At 41.7% G+C, this 23925-nt stretch overlaps 1 protein-coding gene across 1 annotated transcript in view; it reads left to right on the plus strand.

Moving 5' to 3' along the window:
* The window catches only part of LOC134658989 (CLIP-associating protein), a 76571-nt gene that overhangs the window by 47785 nt on the left and 4861 nt on the right, over positions 1–23925 (plus strand). Inside the window, exons 24-34 of the mRNA XM_063514596.1 lie at positions 1547–1663; positions 3298–3416; positions 5865–5995; positions 7734–7821; positions 9044–9166; positions 11608–11716; positions 14773–14871; positions 16839–16915; positions 17170–17314; positions 18540–18637; positions 18978–19189. Of these exons, the coding sequence (XP_063370666.1) occupies positions 1547–1663; positions 3298–3416; positions 5865–5995; positions 7734–7821; positions 9044–9166; positions 11608–11716; positions 14773–14871; positions 16839–16915; positions 17170–17314; positions 18540–18637; positions 18978–19189 (1318 nt within the window). The remainder of the gene's footprint in view (positions 1–1546; positions 1664–3297; positions 3417–5864; positions 5996–7733; positions 7822–9043; positions 9167–11607; positions 11717–14772; positions 14872–16838; positions 16916–17169; positions 17315–18539; positions 18638–18977; positions 19190–23925) is intronic.

Genomic DNA, 23925 nt, shown 5'->3' on the forward strand with positions numbered 1-23925 from the left:
TACTCCTGGATGCTGTCTGTGAACTGCTGGTCCACTGGCAGCAGCTCAAGGACTGGCTGTACCAGCTGCTTTTCAGGTAAAAACGGCTTATTCCTGGTCTGTGTTGCTGGTCTGTCTGTGCTAGTTGTGTGATGGTTCTGTTCTGTGCAACAGGCCCGGAGTTACGTACAAACGTTAGAATAACAAGCACCTGTTAACACGTTCACTGCGAAACAGGTAATTTTGACCCTGTACTGAACTTTCGCCTGGTGCGGCGTCCGAAATACGTAACATCCCCTTGATGCGAAGGCGATAATGTTGTGATATTTTAATTGCTTTACATAGTCAAGTATACATTTATATTTGTCATTTAACTTTCTATCTGACAGAATATAAATTAATTAACAGGTCACGTATGACCTGTGCGCACCAGATTAAAATTTTTGCTATTCAGTGCGGAACAGGACCTATATGACCTGTTGTGTACGGCCTTGTATAGCACTGCAGGTAAGGGCAGAGTGCATTAGTGTTGTTACTCTGCTATCAATACACGCGTTTATTTCTTTTTGTGCATAGAAATGAATGCATCTAGAAGAAAGCGGTCACAAAGAATATTAGACAATATATTTGAATTAAAAATATCAAATACAGAAATGTATAATTGGTACACAGCAAACAATGAACACTGTAAAGTAGACAAAAAGGTGAAGAAAGTTTTACGTTCTGGAATGTTAAATAAATATGTTTGGACTGTTTTAATGATACACATTCAAATCAGTAAGAATTGCCTTAAAATATATAGTAAAAAAAAAATTTAAATTATTCGATATATTTGCTCTTATATATCTTTCCCATCACTACTGAATCATCGACACTTTTACCTGAGCCCGTCCTGGCTGTGCGTTACAAGTCAATTTTGACCTGTTGATTAATTCCTCTATAAAAGCTCAACCAACAGTCATCAACTTCGGCGAAGGTAATATAAGGTAGATTAGTTATTAGACTAACCATTATTATAATTAAATTAAGTATAAATACATTTAGTAAAGATATTTTAGGTAAAATATAAACCCCTCCATACAGGCTGTAATTGACTTGTACCGCACAGCGAGAAAGTTCAATACAGGACTCTCATGGGTTGTAACGCACTGAGAGCGAGTTCACAAAATGCAGCTTCGCATTGAACGTGTTAAAATATAAACCTGTCAAAAATAACAAATATTCATTTCCATGAATGAATATTGTATTTCGGATCATTTTTGCGTAACTGCGTCTATTCGTTTATTCATTAAATCAAAGACAATCACTTTATCGTCGCTTCATAAATGCGTAATTAATTAAGAATAATTTTGATATAATAATCACTGCACAGTATAAAACAAAGTCGCTTCCCGCTGTCTATCTGTCCCTTTGTATACTTAGATTTTTAAAACTACGCAACGGATTTTGATGCGTAGTTTTTTTTTATTAGATAGAGTGATTCAAGAGGAAGGTTTATGTACAATTTGTTAACCCGTGCGAAGCCGGGGCGGGCCGCTAGTATGATATAATTAAATGTTGTTCGCAGGTTACTGATGAAGTTGGGGACGGACATATTAGGCTCCGTGCAAAGCAAGATCATGAAGACGCTCGACGTGATACACGAGTGCTTCCCGCCAGAGCTACAGCTGCACAACATATTCAGGTATATCTTCAACATATAGAGTATAGAGAAATATAGTAAGACAAGAGTGCTCGGAGTGATACATCAGTTTTGGTACCAAAAATACTGTTATTTTCACAGTCTACATCTAGCATCGAGTAGCGGAATTATCAGTACTGCTACTTGACAATAGATGTAGCACCGACCGGAAAGTCTCATGTTGTTTCCTTAGACCCCCCCCCCCCCCCCCCTCTAAAAATCTAAAAGATCTCATGATTTCCGGACAGCCCCGAGAAGGTGCCGGAAAGAAACACAGTTGTTTTTTTTTTGCTAATAAAGTTAAATTGTATGTCAGTCATATAACGCGACTGTTTTATGTATTTGGGTGGATCAACTATTTCTTGTTGTCATTCTGTCCGGTCAGCCAAGAGACAATAGTAGCATAGTTTGTTAGAAGACATTGTACACCACCTTCTGACACGCTTGGTAGACGACCCTCAATGGAAAGGGTTTATAGTTTCACAAAGAGCGTGTTTGGAGAATTTAAATGCCTAAAAATCAGGTTTTAAAGAGTGACCCAGGGGAATGTAACCATGGCAACGAGTGACAAGAAACAGTTTATTCACCCATTTAGATAATATAACTACGAATGCTGGCGGAAATAGGGCATTGCCGACCGACTGCGTAATAAATAGTCGAGCTATGTGAGGCGCTTTAGCAGAACGAGGCTGGTAGATCTCGATTTCCCGTCTTTTTTGTCATGTCTAAAAGCTGTTTTTAGGTAAATGACATTAGATTTAACACTGATTGAAACTTTCACGACTTTTACACATTATTAAATTGTAAAACGGGACTTAATCGTGTATCTAAGTTTTAAGATTTACCTCCGACGTTTCGAGGACGGCGTTGTCAACGTGGTCTCGGAGAAGACTCCCGGAGTAAGGGCTGATTTAGACGGCGCGCGAACTCGCATGCGATTTTAGTTACATTGCGGACTATTTGTTACGTCCAATTCAACCGACCGATCAAAACCCGCAATGTAATGAAATTCGCATGCGAGTTCTCGCATCGTCTAAATAGGCCCTTAATCTTAAAACTTGAATACGCGATTAAGTCCCGTTTTACAATTTTAATAATGACATTAGATTTTTTTTGTGAAATATATTTTTTATTGTGATCGTTTTTAGGGTTCCGTACCCAAAGGGTAAAAACGGGACCCTATTACTAAGACTCCGCTGTCCGTCCGTCCGTCCGTCCGTCCGTCCGTCCGTCTGTCACCAGGCTGTATCTCAGGAACCGTGATAGCTAGACAGTTGAAATTTCCACAGATGATGTATTTCTGTTGCCGCTATAACAACAAATACTAAAAACAGAATAAAATAAAGATTTAAGTGGGGCTCCCATACAACAAACGTGATTTTTGACCGAAGTTAAGCAACGTCGGGCGGGGTCAGTACTTGGATGGGTGACCGTTTTTTTGCTTGTTTTGCTCTATTTTTTGTTGATGGTGCGGAACCCTCCGTGCGCGAGTCCGACTCGCACTTGGCCGGTTTTTTTGTATGTCACTGTTGTACTTTGAATATCTTGTGTGTATTGTGGCAAACAAATAAATGGACTAACTTTTTTCTTTTTTTTTTCTGGACTGAATCTCGAAGTACTAAGACTGTAATGTGTAGGTTCTTGGCGGATGGCGCGACCGCCCCAACGGCTAAAACCAAAGCGGCCGCGCTGCGCTTCCTCGCGTCGCTCGCGCACGACTACTGCACGCCTAATGCGTGCGCGCAGGCATTGCAAGGTAATCTACTTGTTCTTTCTGTTTCTATATATATATATAATATCTGGGTGACCGAGCTTCGCTCGCAAAACATAGAAACTCGAAAATGCGCGTTTTCCCAGAGATAAGACCTAAAGTCTATTTTTTTATTCGGTAGACTAAAATGACATTTCATAGTATGAGCATAAAATGTCATTTCATACTATGAAATGTCATTTTAGTCTACCGAATAAAAAAATAGACTTTAGCTAGATCGATTTTTCGCCCCCGAAAACCCCCATATAGCAAATTTCATCGAAATCGTTAGAGCCGTTTCCGAGATCCCCGAAATATATATATAAATAAATAAATATATAAATAAACAAGAATTGCTCGTTTAAAGGTATTAGATAGATATTTATATGTATGTTTATGTATGTCTATTTGTTTTTCGTATATCTTCCTCGCGTTGTCCCGGCATTTTGCCACGGCTCATGGGAGCCTAGGGTCCGCTTGGCAACCTAGTAATTGGCGTGGGCACTAGTTTTTACGAAAGCGACTGCCATCCGACCTTCCAACCCAGAGGGTAAACTAGGCCCGTATTGGGATTAGTCCGGTTTCCTCACGATGTTTTCCTTCACCGAAAAGCGACTGGTAAATATCAAATGATATTTCGTACATAAGTTCCGAAAAACTCATTGGTACGAGCCGGGGTTTGAACCTGCGACCTCCGGATTGCAAGTCGCGCTCTTACCGCTAAGCCACCAACACTTCTTAATGTACCTACTTGTTCTTTCTATTCGTCTACTTTCATCTTTTATTTAATGTCATTCAAACTTTAATAGGGAGTATTACTGCAAAGTTTTGCCGCCAGAGTGCAGCACTAGTGACTTAAGTATACTATAGAGTAACTTATACATACTGTGCCTTAAACTGTTTTTTGACAAGTTTTCACGAATCAAATATGACATTGATACACCAAGGCGGTTTGTTTACAAAGGGCCTACCGGGAAACGCGAAATCGAAACTCAGCTGTCTGGATCTTTATCGCTCGAATATGCAAGAGTGATAGAGAGGTTAGATAACAAAATTTCGACTCTCTCGTTTGCGGTAGACCCTTAGATTGTGACTTACTGTGGGAGTGACGCCCCCTATGCAGAGTTTCGCGTAATATTCGCTATTGAGTAGTATTTAATAGTTATTTTCGATACAAGTGCGAAAAAGAGGAAATTCGAAACGAGTGGCGATAAATTAAAACACGACCGAAGGGAGTGTTTTAAATCGACACGAGTTGCGAATTACCTATTCGCACGTGTATCGAACAACGTTTTACAGTACATATGACACTTTAAAGTTTCGACATACGCATGAAAAGTGCTATTTTACGCACTAGTGCGGAAAAGTAGCCCCATATGTACTGTAAAATAAATTATTTTACACCATGTATGAAATAAAGTACGAAAAGATTAAGATAGAAACGTAGACAGCAGTTATTATTAGACACAATTTATATTTTAAAACCGGTATTAAACTATAAAGAGTAGGTAATTTGATTGTGACGTCACATGCTAGTGTTTCATATAAATTCCATAGTAGCAAAATCGTTTTGACAGTTCGAAAAAAGAAACCGATTTGACTAGTAGTCAAATACCCAATTAAAATCTTCGTTTACTTTGTTATTTTAGTTGACTGGTAGAAATAGTCACTTCGGTGTGCAAGCGGGTCGTCTCTATATGAGTGATGAGCGAATTAGCAACATTATCATAAGTTTTTTAATTTAAATTTTTAACAAGCAGAAACGTCTGCGAACGATGCTGTTAAGCTTACAATAAATTTAGAAGTGGTAAAATTACTGTCTTAGACTCTTGGGTGAGACTCGAACTCACCGCCTCCGGATCGATACTCCAGCGCTCCGCCATCTGAGCCACCGAGACCTCATCCATAGCCAGCAAATCTTTCCTCCATATGGGTCAAGGGCACCCTATAGTTCGTTTTTTTTAGCATTAGAAAGAACTTGAAAGAAGGTAAGCGATTTTGACATGTCTTTTAATTGAAAAACACTTTTCAAAAATCAATAACTATTTCTTATGAAAGCAGAAGACTACAAAAGATCGTATTAGATTCATAATTGTTACATATTTGCCGTAACTTATTTTTAAAATGTGTTTTTCAATTAAAAGACACATCAAGATCGTTTACCTTATTTCTAATGCTAAAAAAACGGTATCATCTTGGGTAGTCCCATTCGTTTTTCGTCAAGTTCTTAAATTAGTCCTATTCTGCTTTCGTCACTCATTCTACATTCGTCACAATCGTCGGTGGCTTTCAATGTAGAATGAGTGACGAAAGCAGAATAGGACTAATTTAAGAACTTGACGAAAAACGAATAGGACCACCCAAGATGATACCAAAAAAACGAAGTATAGCGACATCTACCGTAAGCGTATTATCATAAGTTTGTTTAGGCAGAGTTGTTAGTTTCTCCAACAGGTGGCGCCACGGGCGTGGCGGGTCGGGCTCTAGTGAAAGTGGCTGCGCACGCGCAGGACCCGCGCGCGGCCGACGTGCGTCTCAACGCGAGACGCGCGCTAGCCGCTCTCTACGACTGTAACCCTGTGCCGGTAACTATTTACATCCGCAATTATGTATTAACCTAACCAAAATCATAGAGAAAAAAATACATAGAGTGCTCACTCCATACATCAGTTTTAGTACCAAAAAGACTATTAGCATCTAGCATCGAGTAGCGGAACTATCAGTACTGCTACTTGACAATAGATGTAGCACCGACCGGAAAGTCTTATGCTGTTGAGATAAGACTTTCTGGTCGGTGCTACATCTATTGTCAAGTAGCAGTACTGATAGTTCCGCTACTCGATGCTAGATGTAGACACTTAAATTAATAGTCTGAACTGATGTATGGAGTGAGCACTCTTGTCTTACTATATTTCTCTATGCCAAAATTAAACATTAAAAAAAAAACCCCCGACTATAACCCCCACTTGCGCCATCCCAATCAGGGATGTTGCGGATGCAAATTTTTTGACATCCGCGGATGCGGATGCGGATATTTAAAGGCTCACATCCGCGGACGCGGATGTCAAGATTACGTACTTAAAAACCTTGAAATATTACATTTTTAGTATTTTTTTATTAAAAAAAACGAAACGTTTAGTATTTGAGCAAGAATATTGGGGCGGTATATTTAATAAACGGTAACTTGGCCGACTTTTCTGGACGAAATTACCTAGCACTTACGCCGCCGCTAAGACGTTCCTGTACCAACTTGTACGACATCCGCATCCGCATAAGCTCCGCATCGATTTTATGCGGATGCGGATGCAGATGCGGATGTTGAAAATAATGCGGAAGTTCCGCGGTTGCGGATGCGGATGTTCGCAACATCCCTGATCCCAATAACCCGGGGTTCAGCGGTTAAACCTTTAACTCGGTGTCAAATTGTACTGGTGACCATGGTAACTCCAGGTTTAACCGGTTTACCGCGGGTTAGTGGAATTGCGCAAGTGGGCCTAAGATGAACAACTAAACGTGTCTTTTTATTGAGAAACACTTTTTAAAAATAAGAAACGGCAAATTAAATATGTATTATGAATCGTATACAATTATTTACATTACATATTTTGCTTACATAAGTAATAGTTAGGTATTGATTTTTGAAAAACGTATTTCAATTAAAAGACACGCGTCAAGATCGCGTAGTCTTATTCTAATGCTAAAAAAAGCGGCCAAGTGCGAGTCGGACTCGCCCATGAAGGGTTCCGTATTTAGGGGATTTATGACGTATTTAAATAATAACAAGACTCCAAACTAATCATAGGGCCAACGCAAGACAGATTGGATACATGGACCGAAAGTTGATTAATTATAAAATTTGCAACTTATTTATTAGACTGAAAGAATGTCTCGCTGATGTGTCTGTCTTCATATTTATCTACAGGGTGCTTCCTGTAACAGGAGCAATAAATTAAACTGTAGGCTGTACTCCTTAAACTGACCAACATTTGTCCAGCAACTTTCGAAAATAACTCATGTTATGATTTTTATTACACTTTAAAGTTTATTCGAAGACGCAATGTATTGCAAATTTTGTTATGTTTAAAGCGTGACAAGCAATGTCAAACACACTGATGTCAGCGTACATTAAAGGCAATATTTATTTTGTATGAAAAAGAGGAAGTCTAAAGGATTCACAATTTTTAAAAGTTGCTGAACAAATGTTGGTCAGTTTGAGGAGTATAGCCTTTAGTTTAATTTATTGCTCCTGTTACAGGAAGCACCCTGTATATCGTTCTAGGACCCATTTTGTAGATAGTTTGTAACTAAATATTATTCTTCTAGTTTACGGCGCTAATGAGCGAGCTGTCGCCCGACACACAAGCGTTAGTCAACGGGGTGTTACAGCAACACGTCAGGAGAACCTCGAGCAGTGAGTATTCTGACGTTTTTGGACAACAAATACTTAAAAAATATATAGAATTGTTGTGTATATATAGACAGCTTAGAATAAATTTAATGGTGGAAAAATTACTGTCTTCAATCAGCCAAGACAGTAATTTTTCTAAATCACGAAAACGTGTCTAATTTCCATTTATTTTCAATTATATATCGATACCCAGCATACCATAGCAGTATAATTTTAGTATATAAAATGCTGAGGGATCATGCAAGCAACATTTTAAACAGAAATATATTTTTTAGAGTAATTGATATCAAATCTTTTCCTTCTAATGGGGTTGGCAATTGTCAAAGGTTTGCATAGATGTCGCCATCATAACTTGCCTCTTTTTCTATGAAATTTGGCTAAGGGGCCGTTCATAAATTACGTCGTCTATTTTTGACGATTTTTGACCCCCCTTAAGTCATCCAAAAATCATGTTTCGAATGACCCTGTCTCCTCCTACGTGCTACCATCATCCGATGTCCAAACCTGAGAAGAAATTAATTTAATGAATTTGTGATTAATTATTTGTTTCATTATTTTTGTAATTTGTTATGTATATGGACTGTTTGTCTGAAATAAACGTTACATTACATTACATTAAAAAATTGACTCAATAGGGATGTTGACACATGTTGAATTTTATAACAAAATCTAGTAAAATAGATAGCAAACGAGCAATTTATCACAATAATGTGGATATTAAAATAAAATATTGAAAATATACAAAATTACAGGACCTGAAAGTTTCAAAATTTAAGTTTTTTTTAACTTCCAAAAACGATAAAAGTAAGGGTACCATTCGATTCCTTACATTTCACCAAAAAAAATATTGTATAGCAACTATATACATAAACGCAATATTTCACCGACAAAAACGCAATTTTCTTGTTTTGTCCATACTACAAGATGGGCGATGACGTCACGGCCTCTGGCCGTTTTGTATAGGCCGTTTCGCGAGTGAAGTGCGACTGTCGGCCTTTGACTACAATTTCTGACTTTTGTGTTACTTTAATGTCCCATATAGACATTTGATCCTAAAAACAAACCCGATCGATTGATACCATAAAAAAAAATTAGTCATGTAGCCTATTCTGGGGATTGTCAGCTATGATGGCGCCATCTGCTAAATACTTCGACCGGCCAACCCGATTTAAGCGCCATCTAGTGATGTCTTACGCCATATCTTAAAGCTGATGTGTCCGTGCAGCTGGCAGCGACTCTCCGTTAAGGACATCCTCCGCAACGCCCAACTCGGGCGCCGACGACGTGCACTCACGCATCAGGCGCACCACCACCGAGATACACACATACACCGCGCAACACGCTAACGGTAAGACAGAACTAAGTAGACATTTGCCTTGGCCCCGACCCAATCCGTTCCAATCCGGCACGCGGGAGCCAGGCTCCAGATGTTCAGCCCTAACAGCAACAACCAGATACACACCCATCCCCCGAGTCCAAATCCAAATTCTGAGGCGCAATATGGCCCTCAGGTAAAAAAGTTTGGACACCCCTGGCATAGATGGTAGGATAAAAATTTTTACAAGCAGATACGTCTGCGAACGATACTCAAAATTTTATATTAAAGGAAAAAATGGAAAAAGTTACGCTACCGACAGGACTTGAACCCGCAACCTCCGCAATTAAAGGGAAGGGATGGAAAGATTTGCGATGTCCTGGTAGGCTTCCGTAGCTCAATTGGTTAAGAGCAACGCACGGATTGCGGAGGTTGCGGGTTCAAGTCCTGCCGGAAGCGTAACTTTTCCATTTTTTCCTTTAATATAAAAGATGGTAGGATCCTAATAGGTGTGGTATACGCGTGCGTCCGTGAGGGACAAAACATAGGCAATGTGACACTATGATTGGTCGGATTTATTTGTTGCCTACCATAATCCATACTAATTTATGGTGGGGAATTAAAAAAATGCGAGACCGTGACAAGGACAAACAATAATAGCGCTTTCGCTGCTACTCCTACTGAAAGATACATAAAGCTTTGGATTCCTCCGAAAACGGTGCCGTCATATGACGGCCGTCATATAGCGGCCGCAAAAGACGGCCGTCTTTACGGTGGCGACATGTGGAAAGTACCACGGCGTCATAACACACCGTCATCCACCAAGGTCAAAGCGGCAAATTTGAAAAATGTAGGCGCGATGGGATAACGTCCCATAGAAAATTTGAATTTCGCGCCTTTTTCTACTGACAAGATTTGCTTGACCATCTATAATTTACTTGGAGGATGAAATATCATCAGAAGAGGAAAATAATCGTAGTACGGAATCATTTATTCAAATCTCGTGTCATTTATTCAAATCTCGTGTCATTTATTCAAAATGGCGTCACCGCTATCTAATAAAACGTTCACGAAACTATCGACACCGTCATGACGGCCGTCATCTTAAGCTTTGGATTCCTCCGAAAACGGTGCCGTCATATGACGGCCGTCATATAGCGGCAGCAAAAGACGGCCGTCTTTACGGTGGCGACATGTGGAAAGTACCACGGCGTCATAACACACCGTCATCCACCAAGCTCAAAGCGGCAAATTTGAAAAATGTAGGCGCGATGGGATAACGTCCCATAGAAAATTTGAATTTCGCGCCTTTTCCTACTGACATGATTTGCTTGATCATCTATAATTTACTTGGAGGATGAAATATCATCAGAAGAGGAAAATAATCGTAGTACGGAATCATTTATTCAAATCTCGTGTCATTTATCCAAAATGGCGTCACCGCTATCTAATAAAACGTTCACGAAACTATCGACACCGTCATGACGGCCGTCATCTTACGTTACGTTGACAATCAACGTAACGTAACGCCGTCTAGGAAACCGCGCTATCTTGTTTACATAGACAACGTTCTAGTGACGTCAGTCAACGCTATATAGCGGCCGTAATATGACGGCACCGTTTTCGGAGGAATCCAAAGCTTTACGTTACGTTGACAGTCAACGTAACGTAACGCTGTCTAGGAAACCGCGCCATCTTGTTTACATAGACAACGTTCTAGTGACGTCATTCAACGCTATATAGCGGCCGTCATATTACGGCACCGTTTTCGGAGGAATCCAAAGCTTTAGACTATCCCGTTCGGTTATTTCCCCCCACCCCTCATGCCTGGTCCAGTTAAAATACTAGATTCGTGGTTTATCGAGTGTGTGTTAGGTTTGGTTAGGTAGGTAACGTCTCACTCTCTCACTAAGCAAAATGACACGCAAATACACATTGGACAAATAAATTGTAATTAATAAAATAAACCAAATGTACTATCACGCTCTGCGATTTAAGATCCTACCTAAATTGGTTGTACAATACTTACGCTATTTAATGTCCAATTTAGCTAGAACCCTAAACGGCATAACGATCACGGAGCGTGACTGTACCTAACCATTTGCCACGGTTAAATTTACAAACCGTTATCATGTACTTGGCGCAAAACCTTTAAATTTAGGTTTCGCTCGAAAAACCGTTACTTTTAAACCGGTTTTTAGAAGAACATTTCCATAAAATTATTACCATATCAATCGGTTTAGATCGATAAACCGGTTTCCTATGTCGATTGCTTCCTACGTGGTACACCACCACCGTTCGTCGAAAAAACCGGTTTATTTAGGTTACAATTAAGTACTTAAGACGTTCCCGTTCTTATGAAAGTTCGGAGGAAAACCGAAATAAACCGGTTCCTAGCCTTGATTTAACTATTCAAAGTTGTATTCATGGGGAACATTTTTTACTCTTGATCCTAATATGTGAATATGTTACAGCTGAGTGCGGGAACCACATGTCGAGCAAAGACTCCGGGATCAGTCAGATGTCTGACGTCACGCTATCTAATAAGGGCGTCAACGGGGTACCGAACGGACATTATAATGCGTAAGTAATAATCATAAGAATAGTCCACTAAAAATGGATATATTCACTGAATTGTTTTGAATTACTGTCTAAAACAGGGGTTTCGAAATCTTGAACCCAAAAGCCAAGGACGGACCTTCGGTTTTTCGGTTCTTATTTTGATTCTTTTACTTCTTTTTCGTTTAGCAAGGAAATTAACCCTTTAACGGTCAAGGCTCAAAAAAATCCTCAATTCAAGCCTCATCGCCAATCTATAGCACAAAAAATTATGTACAAGAAAAAAATACAAAAAGACGATGTTATAGGGTGGTCTTTTTTGAGACGCTTGCCCTATAAAGGGTTAAACAAATTATAATAACAAAAATCTAGTGGTTACTTTTTTGTATTTCCTTTTTGTGGGCCAAAAGTAAAAGCTAACGGGCTGGATCCAGCCATAAGCCTGTACAGTCGGCATCAGATATATCGGGGCGGCCAAGGTGTTCACAATATCTGAACACGCACTCTAACGCCTTGACAATAGAGGCGTGTTCAGATATTTGTGAGCGCCTTGACCGCTCCGATATATCTGATGCCGACTGTACAATCAGCGACAGAAGTTTGTATTTAAAATTAATTAGTCCTTGGTACAATACCTCAAGAGCTTATTTTAGATTTGAGGAGTGTCTTTTCAAAAGGGTTTATTTTTTTCTTAGCGGTACTTCTAGAGAGAACCTTGCTCAAGAAAACTTAAGGTCCAATTTAGAAATAGATTCCCAGAAAAAATAAACCCTTTTGAAAAGACACTCCTCATATAAGCTAGTTTTTAATTTCTTTTAGTAATACCACTGTATATATTTTGTTTGTAAATAAATGATTATTTCATTAGTCAAATACTGATTTCCACAGTGATAAGTATTTGCTTCTAATTATCCTGTATCCTTCGCATTTTATTTGGTAAATCTTATGCTTAATGCCACACAATCCTCACGACACGGGCTCAACCTACTGTTTGTTCTAAGAAGCTGTTGTACATATTCTGTAGTTAATTTTAATTTAATTACTAAGGTATCTTGTCGTGTCAATTTGGAAATAGTACATTACATACGTAGGGAGGCGAATTCGTGAATGCTCCTGATCGCAAGTGTTTATAATGGTTTTACGAATTTTACGAATTACCGCCCGTGGTTTGTCTAAAGTTTTACGTCTTGCCTTGGCCACAGAATAAATAATAGTACTAAGTACAGAAGACTCACTCTCTAACAAAACGCGTCTGTTACGATCAGCACAGATATGGCCGCTAGGTGGCGACAGCGCCACGCGCGGCTTATGGCTTTCCCCAAAATTGGTGTGGAACGGATGTACTTTTAGCTACCTGTAGCAAAGCGACGAAATCGCGGAGTGAGACACGCCTGGCATTAGAAAGAACTTGAAAGAAGGTAAGCGATTTTGACATGTCTTTTAATTGAAAACCACTTTTTAAAAATCAATAACAATTACTTATGAAAGCAGAAGACTATAAAAGATCGTATTAGATTCATAATTGTTACATGTTTACCGTAACTTATTTTTAAAATGTATTTTTCAATTAAAAGACACATCAAGATTGTTTACCTTATTTCTAATGCTAAAAAAAACGAAGTATAGTAGGTAACTAGGTACTAGTGTGAGATTAACCTTTTGGCCGCCGGACCTAGTCCGCAAAGACGCTCACTCACACGCCAGAGCAAATTTTAAGTAAACAACTAATAAAAAGTTTAGGGATTGCAAATAGTGATATCGATATTTACAATTTATGGTAAAAATCTTCTCAATTTGGCTTTGTTCTTATCCAACTTTAATTTATTTCGAAAATGCCAAAATTTATACATATTTTTTACACACGACAATGTTAAAAATAAAGGTCTTTATCATTAAAAACAACCACTAAACAATATCGATTCATGACGTAACATCACCGCACTAGGCTGTACAAGAAGTCGTTTATACAAGACAACGGCGCGCATGGACTGTCCGCAGTGCAGACCGACAAGGACTGTTTCCGCGCGGATTAAGTAATAATAGTCTCTAGGTCAACGGCGTAAGCGCTTGTCGGTACGTAAACTTTTTAAGCGTAACGTTAGAGCCGCGCATCGTGTGACGATAATATAAATGTAAGTACCGGAACTGCATTGGGGAAAATTGCACGTGGGTTAATTGAATTGTCAATGAGTGAAGAACAATAATATTGGAAAAGGGTGGGGATCGGAAATGTTCGGGAATGCATGTTTCACATTCGACATGTTCCTTAGATGAGCTTCTCAGTTCCCGTATTACATCCTCCCTACAGTCCCTACCATGTCAATTTTTCGTCAATTTCAAATATAACATTCTCATAGTTAGGCGACACTAGTCAGTGTATATAGTGTATATAGTCATATAGTCCTAGCGTCCGCCTGTACCATTCTTGTGCAAAGCGGTCACTGCAGAGTATCACTCCCCACTACACTATCATCTTAAAATGAATCTTTTGTTCTGCAAATAAACCACAAGGACAGATTTACTTGTCTGACTCTACTATCAACAGCTGAAGAAGCTCCCTGAACTTCAGCTATAGTTAATGCCTGTCTCTCTCGTCTCGTTTTACGTATTCTAGTTACTAGTTACCACCAATTGGCATTTAACAAGTGTTCAAATGCTTAAATAAAACCAGATTTGCGATTTGATATTTATTTTGAATATTCTCATATCGAGTTAACATTCCCATCCCTAGCTGTCTTGTATACAAGACAACGGCGACGAGGAACAAGAAAAACGTTGAAATCTGGAGCAATTTTTTTGAGAGCCTTATTATAAAAGAATGGATTTCTATAGCTGCAATAAATGCAATTTTTTTTAAACAAGGACCTAAAACATTAACATGAGTGTAAAAAAAATTATAATTGATATTTTTTCCACATTTACCGAGCGGTTGAATTTTTGTCTTGTATACAAGACAGCGGCGCCAGTGTATCGTTCTATCGTTGTCTTGTATACATGCCAACGGCGGTCAAAGGGTTAAGATGATTCTCTCTGTCTATGTTTGAAATGAGACAGTCCTTTGACAAACTATATATCCGTAGTGAGAGCGCGCGCGCCGCGTCGGCAGACAGCTCGGAGGAGGCGACCAGCACTAAGGAGTCGTCCCCCGTGCCGCACCACCACCACCTCCCGCCTCATGGGTAACACTACTCTCATTCTCAAACTGACCATACCTTCTCACCGTACTGGCATAGAGAAAAAAATACATAGAGTGCTCACTCCATACATCAGGTTTAGTACCAAAAAGACTATTAGCATCTACCATCGAGTAGCGGAACTATCAGTACTGCTAATTGACAATAGATGTAGCACCGACCGGAAAGTCTTATGTTGTTGAGGTACTGATAGTTCCGCTACTCGATGCTAGATGTTTTGGCAACGGGGTTTGGTATGCATACTAAGGTGTTGGGATTATTGTAAATAAAAGTGTAGACTCCGGAAAAATAATTAATCTACATTAACACTACTCAAAAACTAAACTAACCGGAATTAAAATATTTAACTAGTAGTAGTAGGGAGCGATATAAAATCAAGCTCGACCTGTGATAAAGGTCTCGGACAACTCGACGAATTGACCTCTAATTCAGAACTATCCTCTGACTCCCCGCGATTCCGATGACCATAACTTTGCAGGTAAGCTTCAGGCTCATCGGGATAGCGGTACAGGACCGATAACGGTTTGCACATGCCGGGTCCTAGCGTTTCTCACGCTGGCTACAAATTAGTTTATTACTTAAATTTAACAACAGGTAGTCGGACACCGACAAAGAAATAAAACAAAAATGGACAAACAAAGAGTCAGTGCCGACAAGGAAAAGGAAATGCATTTTACAATACTTTTACAAGCTTATCCCTAACGGCAATAAATAAACAAAGTTACCGTCACGAATGCTATGCACATTGCGTATAACGGGAAGAGCAAAAATTTAATTTATTTAATTATTTATTTAATATCATTTAAGCTTGGGCGAATGTAGGACGCAGTCCCTACAATGTAAACACTGAAATTAATAATCTAACTGATGTATGGAGTGAGCACTCTTGTCTTATTATATTTCTCTATGGTACTGGTTTCATGACTCATTCTTTCGCCGTCCAGGCTAGCTGTCTTTGGAATTCACTCCCTCTAAATATTAGACAAGCTACTAGTATGTTTTCTTTCAAGCGGATGTTACGTAAGCATTGCTAAAGCAACAGTTCGAATAATATCCATCATTATTATATTTATAGTATGTATTTTATATGTGGTAGTTTTTATATATTTTATTTATTTATGTAATTTATAAGTATAGTTTGCTTTTTTTAACTCACTCAATATATTTTCTCTCTCTGCACCAATTGAAGGTATCTCTGTTTGGCCCTATGGTTGACTGGTAGAGAATGCCATTTGGCATTAAGTCCGCCATTTGTACATTGTTGTATATATTTTGTGCAATAAAGTTTAAATAAAATAAATAAATAAACTTTCACCACACCAACTGGTAAAGGCTTTCTTGATTGTTCAAACACTGATAGCAGAGTTGCATTTTATTCACAATATCTGAGACACCGAGCTTTGCTCGGAAAACATATAAAAACTCATGTATGCGCGTTTTTACAAAGATAAAACCTAGCTAGATCGATTTTTCGTCCCCACATACCAAATTTCATCGAAATCGTTAGAGCCGTTTCCGAGATCCCCGAAATATACTCGTATGTATTAATAATTATACAAGAATTTCTCGTTTAAAGGTATTCACAAGTGAGGCAAAGTAATGAAATGCAAATTTTGAGTTGTTTTCGTATGTTTGCTGGTAGAATTGACTTATAAATGATGATTTTGAATGATAAATATTTAATGACATACATTTGGATTTGATTTGGTTTGATGTTGTTTGATATCTTATAGTTAATATTTTCTTCGGGTTGGCATGGTGAAAAATTTTGTGTTTCACTCGGGGAATTCTTTTATTAAAAATACAAATATTGTTTTCATCAAGATACAATACAACAATTTTTTTAACACAATAAATATCTTAAAGCCTATTTCAATCAATTGTACATGTATGTTGTAGTTATAGGATTTTCTCATAATATTAATTTATTTATATGAATGTATCTTTCCCAGAGACTACAACTCGGCGTTATGTCGTGACAAGATGAAACCGTACGAAACTGATGAAAACGGGTTCCTAATAACCAAATGTAAGTAACGCGACGAAGCTCGGTACATTATAAGAAATTTCCACAATATGCTCACTTAGAAGTTATGGAGTAAAGTGTCATTCTATAGAACTTGCTAACTATGTAAACAAAAGTTACTAGTAAATTGACATTCAGTGTCAATTTTAGTATGGCGGTTTGTTTACATAGTTAGCAAGTGCTATTGAAAGACACTTTAGAAGTCACGTTTTTATTCATTTGGCGAATTTTAAAATAATTTTTTTTATCTACTTTAGCCGGCCTCCGCGAGCAAGAAGTCCTGGAGGCCCTCTGCCAACTCGACACACAAAACGCGCCGCCCGAGCAGTGGGAGCGGCTCCTACTCGCCACACACGAGATACTCAAGTACGGGGACTGCCGCAAGCCCTCTGAATACTTCAAGTGAGTTGTACAAGTAGACTCGACACACGACACGCGCCGCCCGAGCAGTGGGAGCGGCTCCTACTCGCCACACACGAGATACTCAAGTACGGGGACTGCCGCAAGCCCTCTGAATACTTCAAGTGAGTTGTACAAGTAGACTCGACACACAACACGCGCCGCCCGAGCAGTGGGAGCGGCTCCTACTCGCCACACACGAGATACTCAAGTACGGGGACTGCCGCAAGCCCTCTGAATACTTCAAGTGAGTTGTACAAGTAGACTCGACACACAACACGCGCCGCCCGAGCAGTGGGAGCGGCTCCTACTCGCCACACACGAGATACTCAAGTACGGGGACTGCCGCAAGCCCTCTGAATACTTCAAGTGAGTTGTACAAGTAGACTCGACACACGACACGCGCCGCCCGAGCAGTGGGAGCGGCTCCTACTCGCCACACACGAGATACTCAAGTACGGGGACTGCCGCAAGCCCTCTGAATACTTCAAGTGAGTTGTACAAGTAGACTCGGCACACGACACGCGCACTTCAAGTAAGAAATATCTAATTAGTATTATTTTGGCTATTCTAATAACTTTCGTCATTACAGATAATAGGGGGTATTACTGGATAAGAGTGTAGCACTAACCTACCCATCGTAAACCATAGAATAACTTATACATACTGTGCCTTAAAGTGTTTTTTGACAAGTTTTCACAGACAATAAAATATGACATTGATGCATCAAGGCGGTTGGTTTACAAGGGGCCTACCGGGGAACGCGAAATCGAAACTCTCCGCCTCTTTATCGCTCGAATATGCAAGAGTTATAGAAAGTATAGTTAACAAAATTTCGACTCACTAAAGTCTATTTTTTTATTCGGTAGACAGAAATGACAGCTAATAGTATGAAATGACATTTCATGTTCTGTCATTTCAGTCTACCGAATAAAAAAATAGACTTTAGTTTGCGGTAGACCCTTAGTGTAAGGGCTGAGTGGACGCTCGCTCGGCGACGCGTGCAGCGTGGCTGTGGGCTCACGCGTGACGCGAGCAGCGTGCACTAAGGCCGCTCCTATACGTGCGCATTAGTTTAACATGCACGCCGCACGCCCCGCCCCGCTGCACGCACAACATGAGCGTCCACTCAGGCCTTACATTTAGATTGTGACTGATTGTGGTAGCGGCGCCCCCTACGCAGATTTTCGCGTAATATGCTATCATGAATGTGAATTTGACTTCACAGGAACATAGTCCGGGTGGCGTTGGCGACGCTAGCGGTGGACGAGACCGCTGGGGACAAGGAGAACTCGGAAAACGCTTCGAATGCCCAACAGTCCTCAGGTAAACTATCGTTTAATAGCCTATGTATGTGACTGTTTGCGTACAAGTCGATAAACAGCCCAACGCCAACTCGCCCTGTATTTTCAACCCGTATATCGTCGCTATACTTACTCAACCTCATATCTGCAATGCCTGGAAATGTCGCTTTTCTTTCATTCGGAATACGGGTGTTTTTGTCATCAAATGAGTGTTGCAGATACGAGGTTGATTAAGTATAGCGGCGATATACAATGCCCTTACTGGGATTCGAACCCAGGACCGCGGCTTCACAGGCAGGGTCACTACCCACTAGGCCAGACCGTCGTCTAAATTGACAGTTTGAATCCTTGTTATTGTGTAGGCTGGGCGACGGCGAACGAGCGCGCGGCCGCGGAGGCGGTGAAGGTGCTGATCTGGCTGTGCCGCCGCCCCGAGACCCGGCCGCAGTGGCTCGACTACTTCGACCTCATCCTGCTCAAGCTGATCAACGCCTACGGGGCCCTAAGCAAGGAGGTCATGCGCGCCGTGGACCACGGCCTCCCGCACGTGGCTCAGGCCTTACCTGCGACACAGGTAACAAGGTCATCTGTCTAGACCCGGCCGCAGGGGCTCGACTACTTCGACCTCATACTGCTCAAGCTGATCAACGCCTACGGGGCCCTCAGCAAGGAGGTCATGCGCGCCGTGGACCACGGCCTCCCGCACGTGGCTCAGGCCTTACCTGCGACACAGGTAACAAGGTCATCTGTCTAGACCCGGCCGCAGTGGCTCGACTACTTCGACCTCATACTGCTCAAGCTGATCAACGCCTACGGGGCCCTAAGCAAGGAGGTCATGCGCGCCGTGGACCACGGCCTCCCGCACGTGGCTCAGGCCTTACCTGCGACACAGGTAACAAGGTCATCTGTCTAGACCCGGCCGCAGTGGCTCGACTACTTCGACCTCATACTGCTCAAGCTGATCAACGCCTACGGGGCCCTAAGCAAGGAGGTCATGCGCGCCGTGGACCACGGCCTCCCGCACGTGGCTCAGGCCTTACCTGCGACACAGGTAACAAGGTCATCTGTCTAGACCCGGCCGCAGGGGCTCGACTACTTCGACCTCATACTGCTCAAGCTGATCAACGCCTACGGGGCCCTCAGCAAGGAGGTCATGCGCGCCGTGGACCACGGCCTCCCGCACGTGGCTCAGGCCTTACCTGCGACACAGGTAACAAGGTCATCTGTCTAGACCCGGCCGCAGTGGCTCGACTACTTCGACCTCATACTGCTCAAGCTGATCAACGCCTACGGGGCCCTCAGCAAGGAGGTCATGCGCGCCGTGGACCACGGCCTCCCGCACGTGGCTCAGGCCTTACCTGCGACACAGGTAACAAGGTCATCTGTCTAGACCCGGCCGCAGTGGCTCGACTACTTCGACCTCATACTGCTCAAGCTGATCAACGCCTACGGGGCCCTCAGCAAGGAGGTCATGCGCGCCGTGGACCACGGCCTCCCGCACGTGGCTCAGGCCTTACCTGCGACACAGGTAACAAGGTCATCTGTCTAGACCCGGCCGCAGTGGCTCGACTACTTCGACCTCATACTGCTCAAGCTGATCAACGCCTACGGGGCCCTAAGCAAGGAGGTCATGCGCGCCGTGGACCACGGCCTCCCGCACGTGGCTCAGGCCTTACCTGCGACACAGGTAACAAGGTCATCTGTCTAGACCCGGCCGCAGTGGCTCGACTACTTCGACCTCATACTGCTCAAGCTGATCAACGCCTACGGGGCCCTAAGCAAGGAGGTCATGCGCGCCGTGGACCACGGCCTCCCGCACGTGGCTCAGGCCTTACCTGCGACACAGGTAACAAGGTCATCTGTCTAGACCCGGCCGCAGGGGCTCGACTACTTCGACCTCATACTGCTCAAGCTGATCAACGCCTACGGGGCCCTCAGCAAGGTCATGCGCGCCGTGGACCACGGCCTCCCGCACGTGGCTCAGGCCTTACCTGCGACACAGGTAACAAGGTCATCTGTCTAGACCCGGCCGCAGTGGCTCGACTACTTCGACCTCATACTGCTCAAGCTGATCAACGCCTACGGGGCCCTAAGCAAGGAGGTCATGCGCGCCGTGGACCACGGCCTCCCGCACGTGGCTCAGGCCTTACCTGCGACACAGGTAACAAGGTCATCTGTCTAGACCCGGCCGCAGGGGCTCGACTACTTCGACCTCATACTGCTCAAGCTGATCAACGCCTACGGGGCCCTAAGCAAGGAGGTCATGCGCGCCGTGGACCACGGCCTCCCGCACGTGGCTCAGGCCCTACCTGCGACACAGGTAACAAGGTCATCTGTCTAGACCCGGCCGCAGGGGCTCGACTACTTCGACCTCATACTCCTCAAGCTGATCAACGCCTACGGGGCCCTAAGCAAGGAGGTCATGCGCGCCGTCGACCACGGCCTCCCGCACGTGGCTCAGGCCCTACCTGCGACACAGGTAACAAGGTCATCTGTCTAGACCCGGCCGCAGGGGCTCGACTACTTCGACCTCATACTCCTCAAGCTGATCAACGCCTACGGAGCCCTCAGTAAGGAGGTCATGCGCGCCGTCGACCACGGCCTCCCGCACGTGGCTCAGACCCTACCTGCCACACAGGTAACAAGGTCATCTGTCTAGACCCGGCCGCAGGGGCTCGACTACTTCGACCTCATACTGCTCAAGCTGATCAACGCCTACGGGGCCCTAAGCAAGGAGGTCATGCGCGCCGTCGACCACGGCCTCCCGCACGTGGCTCAGGCCCTACCTGCGACACAGGTAACAAGGTCATCTGTCTAGACCCGGCCGCAGTGGCTCGACTACTTCGACCTCATACTGCTCAAGCTGATCAACGCCTACGGGGCCCTAAGCAAGGAGGTCATGCGCGCCGTCGACCACGGCCTCCCGCACGTGGCTCAGGCCCTACCTGCGACACAGGTAAAAAATATTATAAGACATTCTTACACAGATTGACTAAATCCCACGGTAAGCTCAAGATGGCGTGTGTTGTACCCTCAGACAAGGATACAATATAATATACAAATAAATAAATACATAGGAAACACCCAAGACTCGGGAACAAATATCTGTGCTCATCATACAAATAAATGCCCTTACCGGGATTCGAACCCAGGACCGCGGCTTCACAGCCAGGGCATAGAGAAAAAAATACATAGATTGCTCACTCCATACATCAGTTTTAGTACCAAAAAGACTATTAGCATCTAGCATCGAGTAGCGGAACTATCAGTACTGCTACTTGACAATAGATGTAGCACCGACCGGAAAGTCTTATGCTGTTGAAATACTTAAGTTTCCGGTCGGTGCTACATCTATTGTCAAGTAGCAGTACTGATAGTTCCGCTACTCGATGCTAGATGTAGACACTGAAATTAATAGTCTGAACTGATGTATGGAGTGAGCACTCTTGTCTTACTATATTTCTCTATAACTGCCAATTTGCAAAAGATTATACAAAATAATATACTTTGAAGTGTGTGGTGTTAGAGACAAAAAATCTAATTTAAACATTTGCTGTGTCTATCGAAATGATGATAAAAACTATTTTGATAAATTCTTAGAACAACTAGCATTGCTGCTAGAACATTTCTTTGACAAATACTGTATTGTATGTGGGGATTTCAATGTGGATTTGTTAAAGGACAACGAACAAAGATCTCAATTTATATCCTTGTTAAAATGCTATAACTTTAGACCCTTAATCTCTTCAGTCACCTATAGCTGTGGTAATGCCCAATCATGCCTTGATAATTTTCTAACCAATGTCCCTGAGAACTTTATACAAGAACTGCAGATTGAAAATAACGGTTTGTCTGATGGACACGCAGGCCTTTTTTGTAATCTAATTTTCCCTGATATTGATAAATCCTACATAAAAGATGAGTACATATTAGTTAAGCGCAGGCTTTTCAGTGATAGAAATAAGGAAACCTTTAGAAGAAATATTATAAGTATTAAGTGGGAAAGCTTAGGCATAAATAGTTTTCTAAGGGTATTCTACGATATATTTAATAAAAGTTTTCCATCAAAACAAACTAAAGTTAAAGTTAATAAGGACAATAAATTAAAACTGATTACAAAGGGACTAAAAATATCAAGCCAAACAAAGCGTTGTTTAATGAATGCCAATTTAGCAACCAATCACGATACAGTCATTCAATTTAAAAATAACTATGTCAGACTATACAGGAAAGTGGTAAAATGTGCAAAAAAAATGGCAGTACAAGCTGCTATATCCAAGTCAAAAAACTCTGCTAAAGCCATCTGGAAAGTTGTAAATAAACATAGAAATAAGAACACTCTAAAAGCAACGCAGAAACTAATCATAAAGACAGAAAACAAAATTATAGATAAAACACAGGATACTGTGGAGTTTTTTTCGTCTTACTTTAATAGTAGCAAATGTCTGAGCCCTAATGGTGGTTTAAGCAAGGCGCAAAAAATTCTACAAGAATGTTCTTCACCTGTATTAAACGATATGTCGTGGGAATATGTAACTCCTGTCGAAATAGCATCAATTGTTAAGAAAATGGAGATGAAGAAATCGACAGGTATTGACGATCTTCCAATCTCTTTAATCAAAGATAATATTGACATATTGGCTGTACCATTGTCAATCTTTTTTAATAATTGCTACGAGGAAGGAGTATTTCCTGAGCAGTTAAAGGTGGCCAAAGTAGCACCGGTTTATAAAAAAGGCTTGAAAAGTGATCCACATAACTATAGACCAATTTCGCTCTTACCAATATTATCAAAAATATTTGAGAAATTAATTAAATCTAGACTTGTAGAACATTTGGAGTGCAATAATGTTATAAATGAAAGACAATATGGCTACCAAAAGAATGTAGGCACTAGTGATGCAATTGAGAGGCTTATTGATGATGTAGTTATTAACTTAAATAATAAATTCAAGGTTGCTGGTGTGTTTCTTGATCTGACGTCTGCATTCGATACGGTTGATCATGAAATTCTATTGTACAAGCTGAATTACTGTGGCGTCAGGGGCAAGGTATTAGAACTCTTCACGTCATACTTGTTAAACAGGAAAATGCTAGTAGAGATGAAATCGATAGAAGATGGATGTCAGAAAGTATACCGTTCCAGATTTGCTAAAATTAATAAAGGGGTGCCGCAGGGCTCTATTCTCGGACCTATTCTTTTTGTAATATTTGTCAATGATTTAATTGATTGCATTTGTAAACAATTTGACGATGTTGGAGTAGTAGTCTTTGCAGACGACACAAACGCGATAGTTTCCTCAACTAATA

Source organism: Cydia amplana, chromosome 24 (genome assembly GCF_948474715.1).
Source record: "Cydia amplana chromosome 24, ilCydAmpl1.1, whole genome shotgun sequence".
In the NCBI taxonomy this organism is placed as follows: Eukaryota; Metazoa; Arthropoda; class Insecta; order Lepidoptera; family Tortricidae; genus Cydia; species Cydia amplana.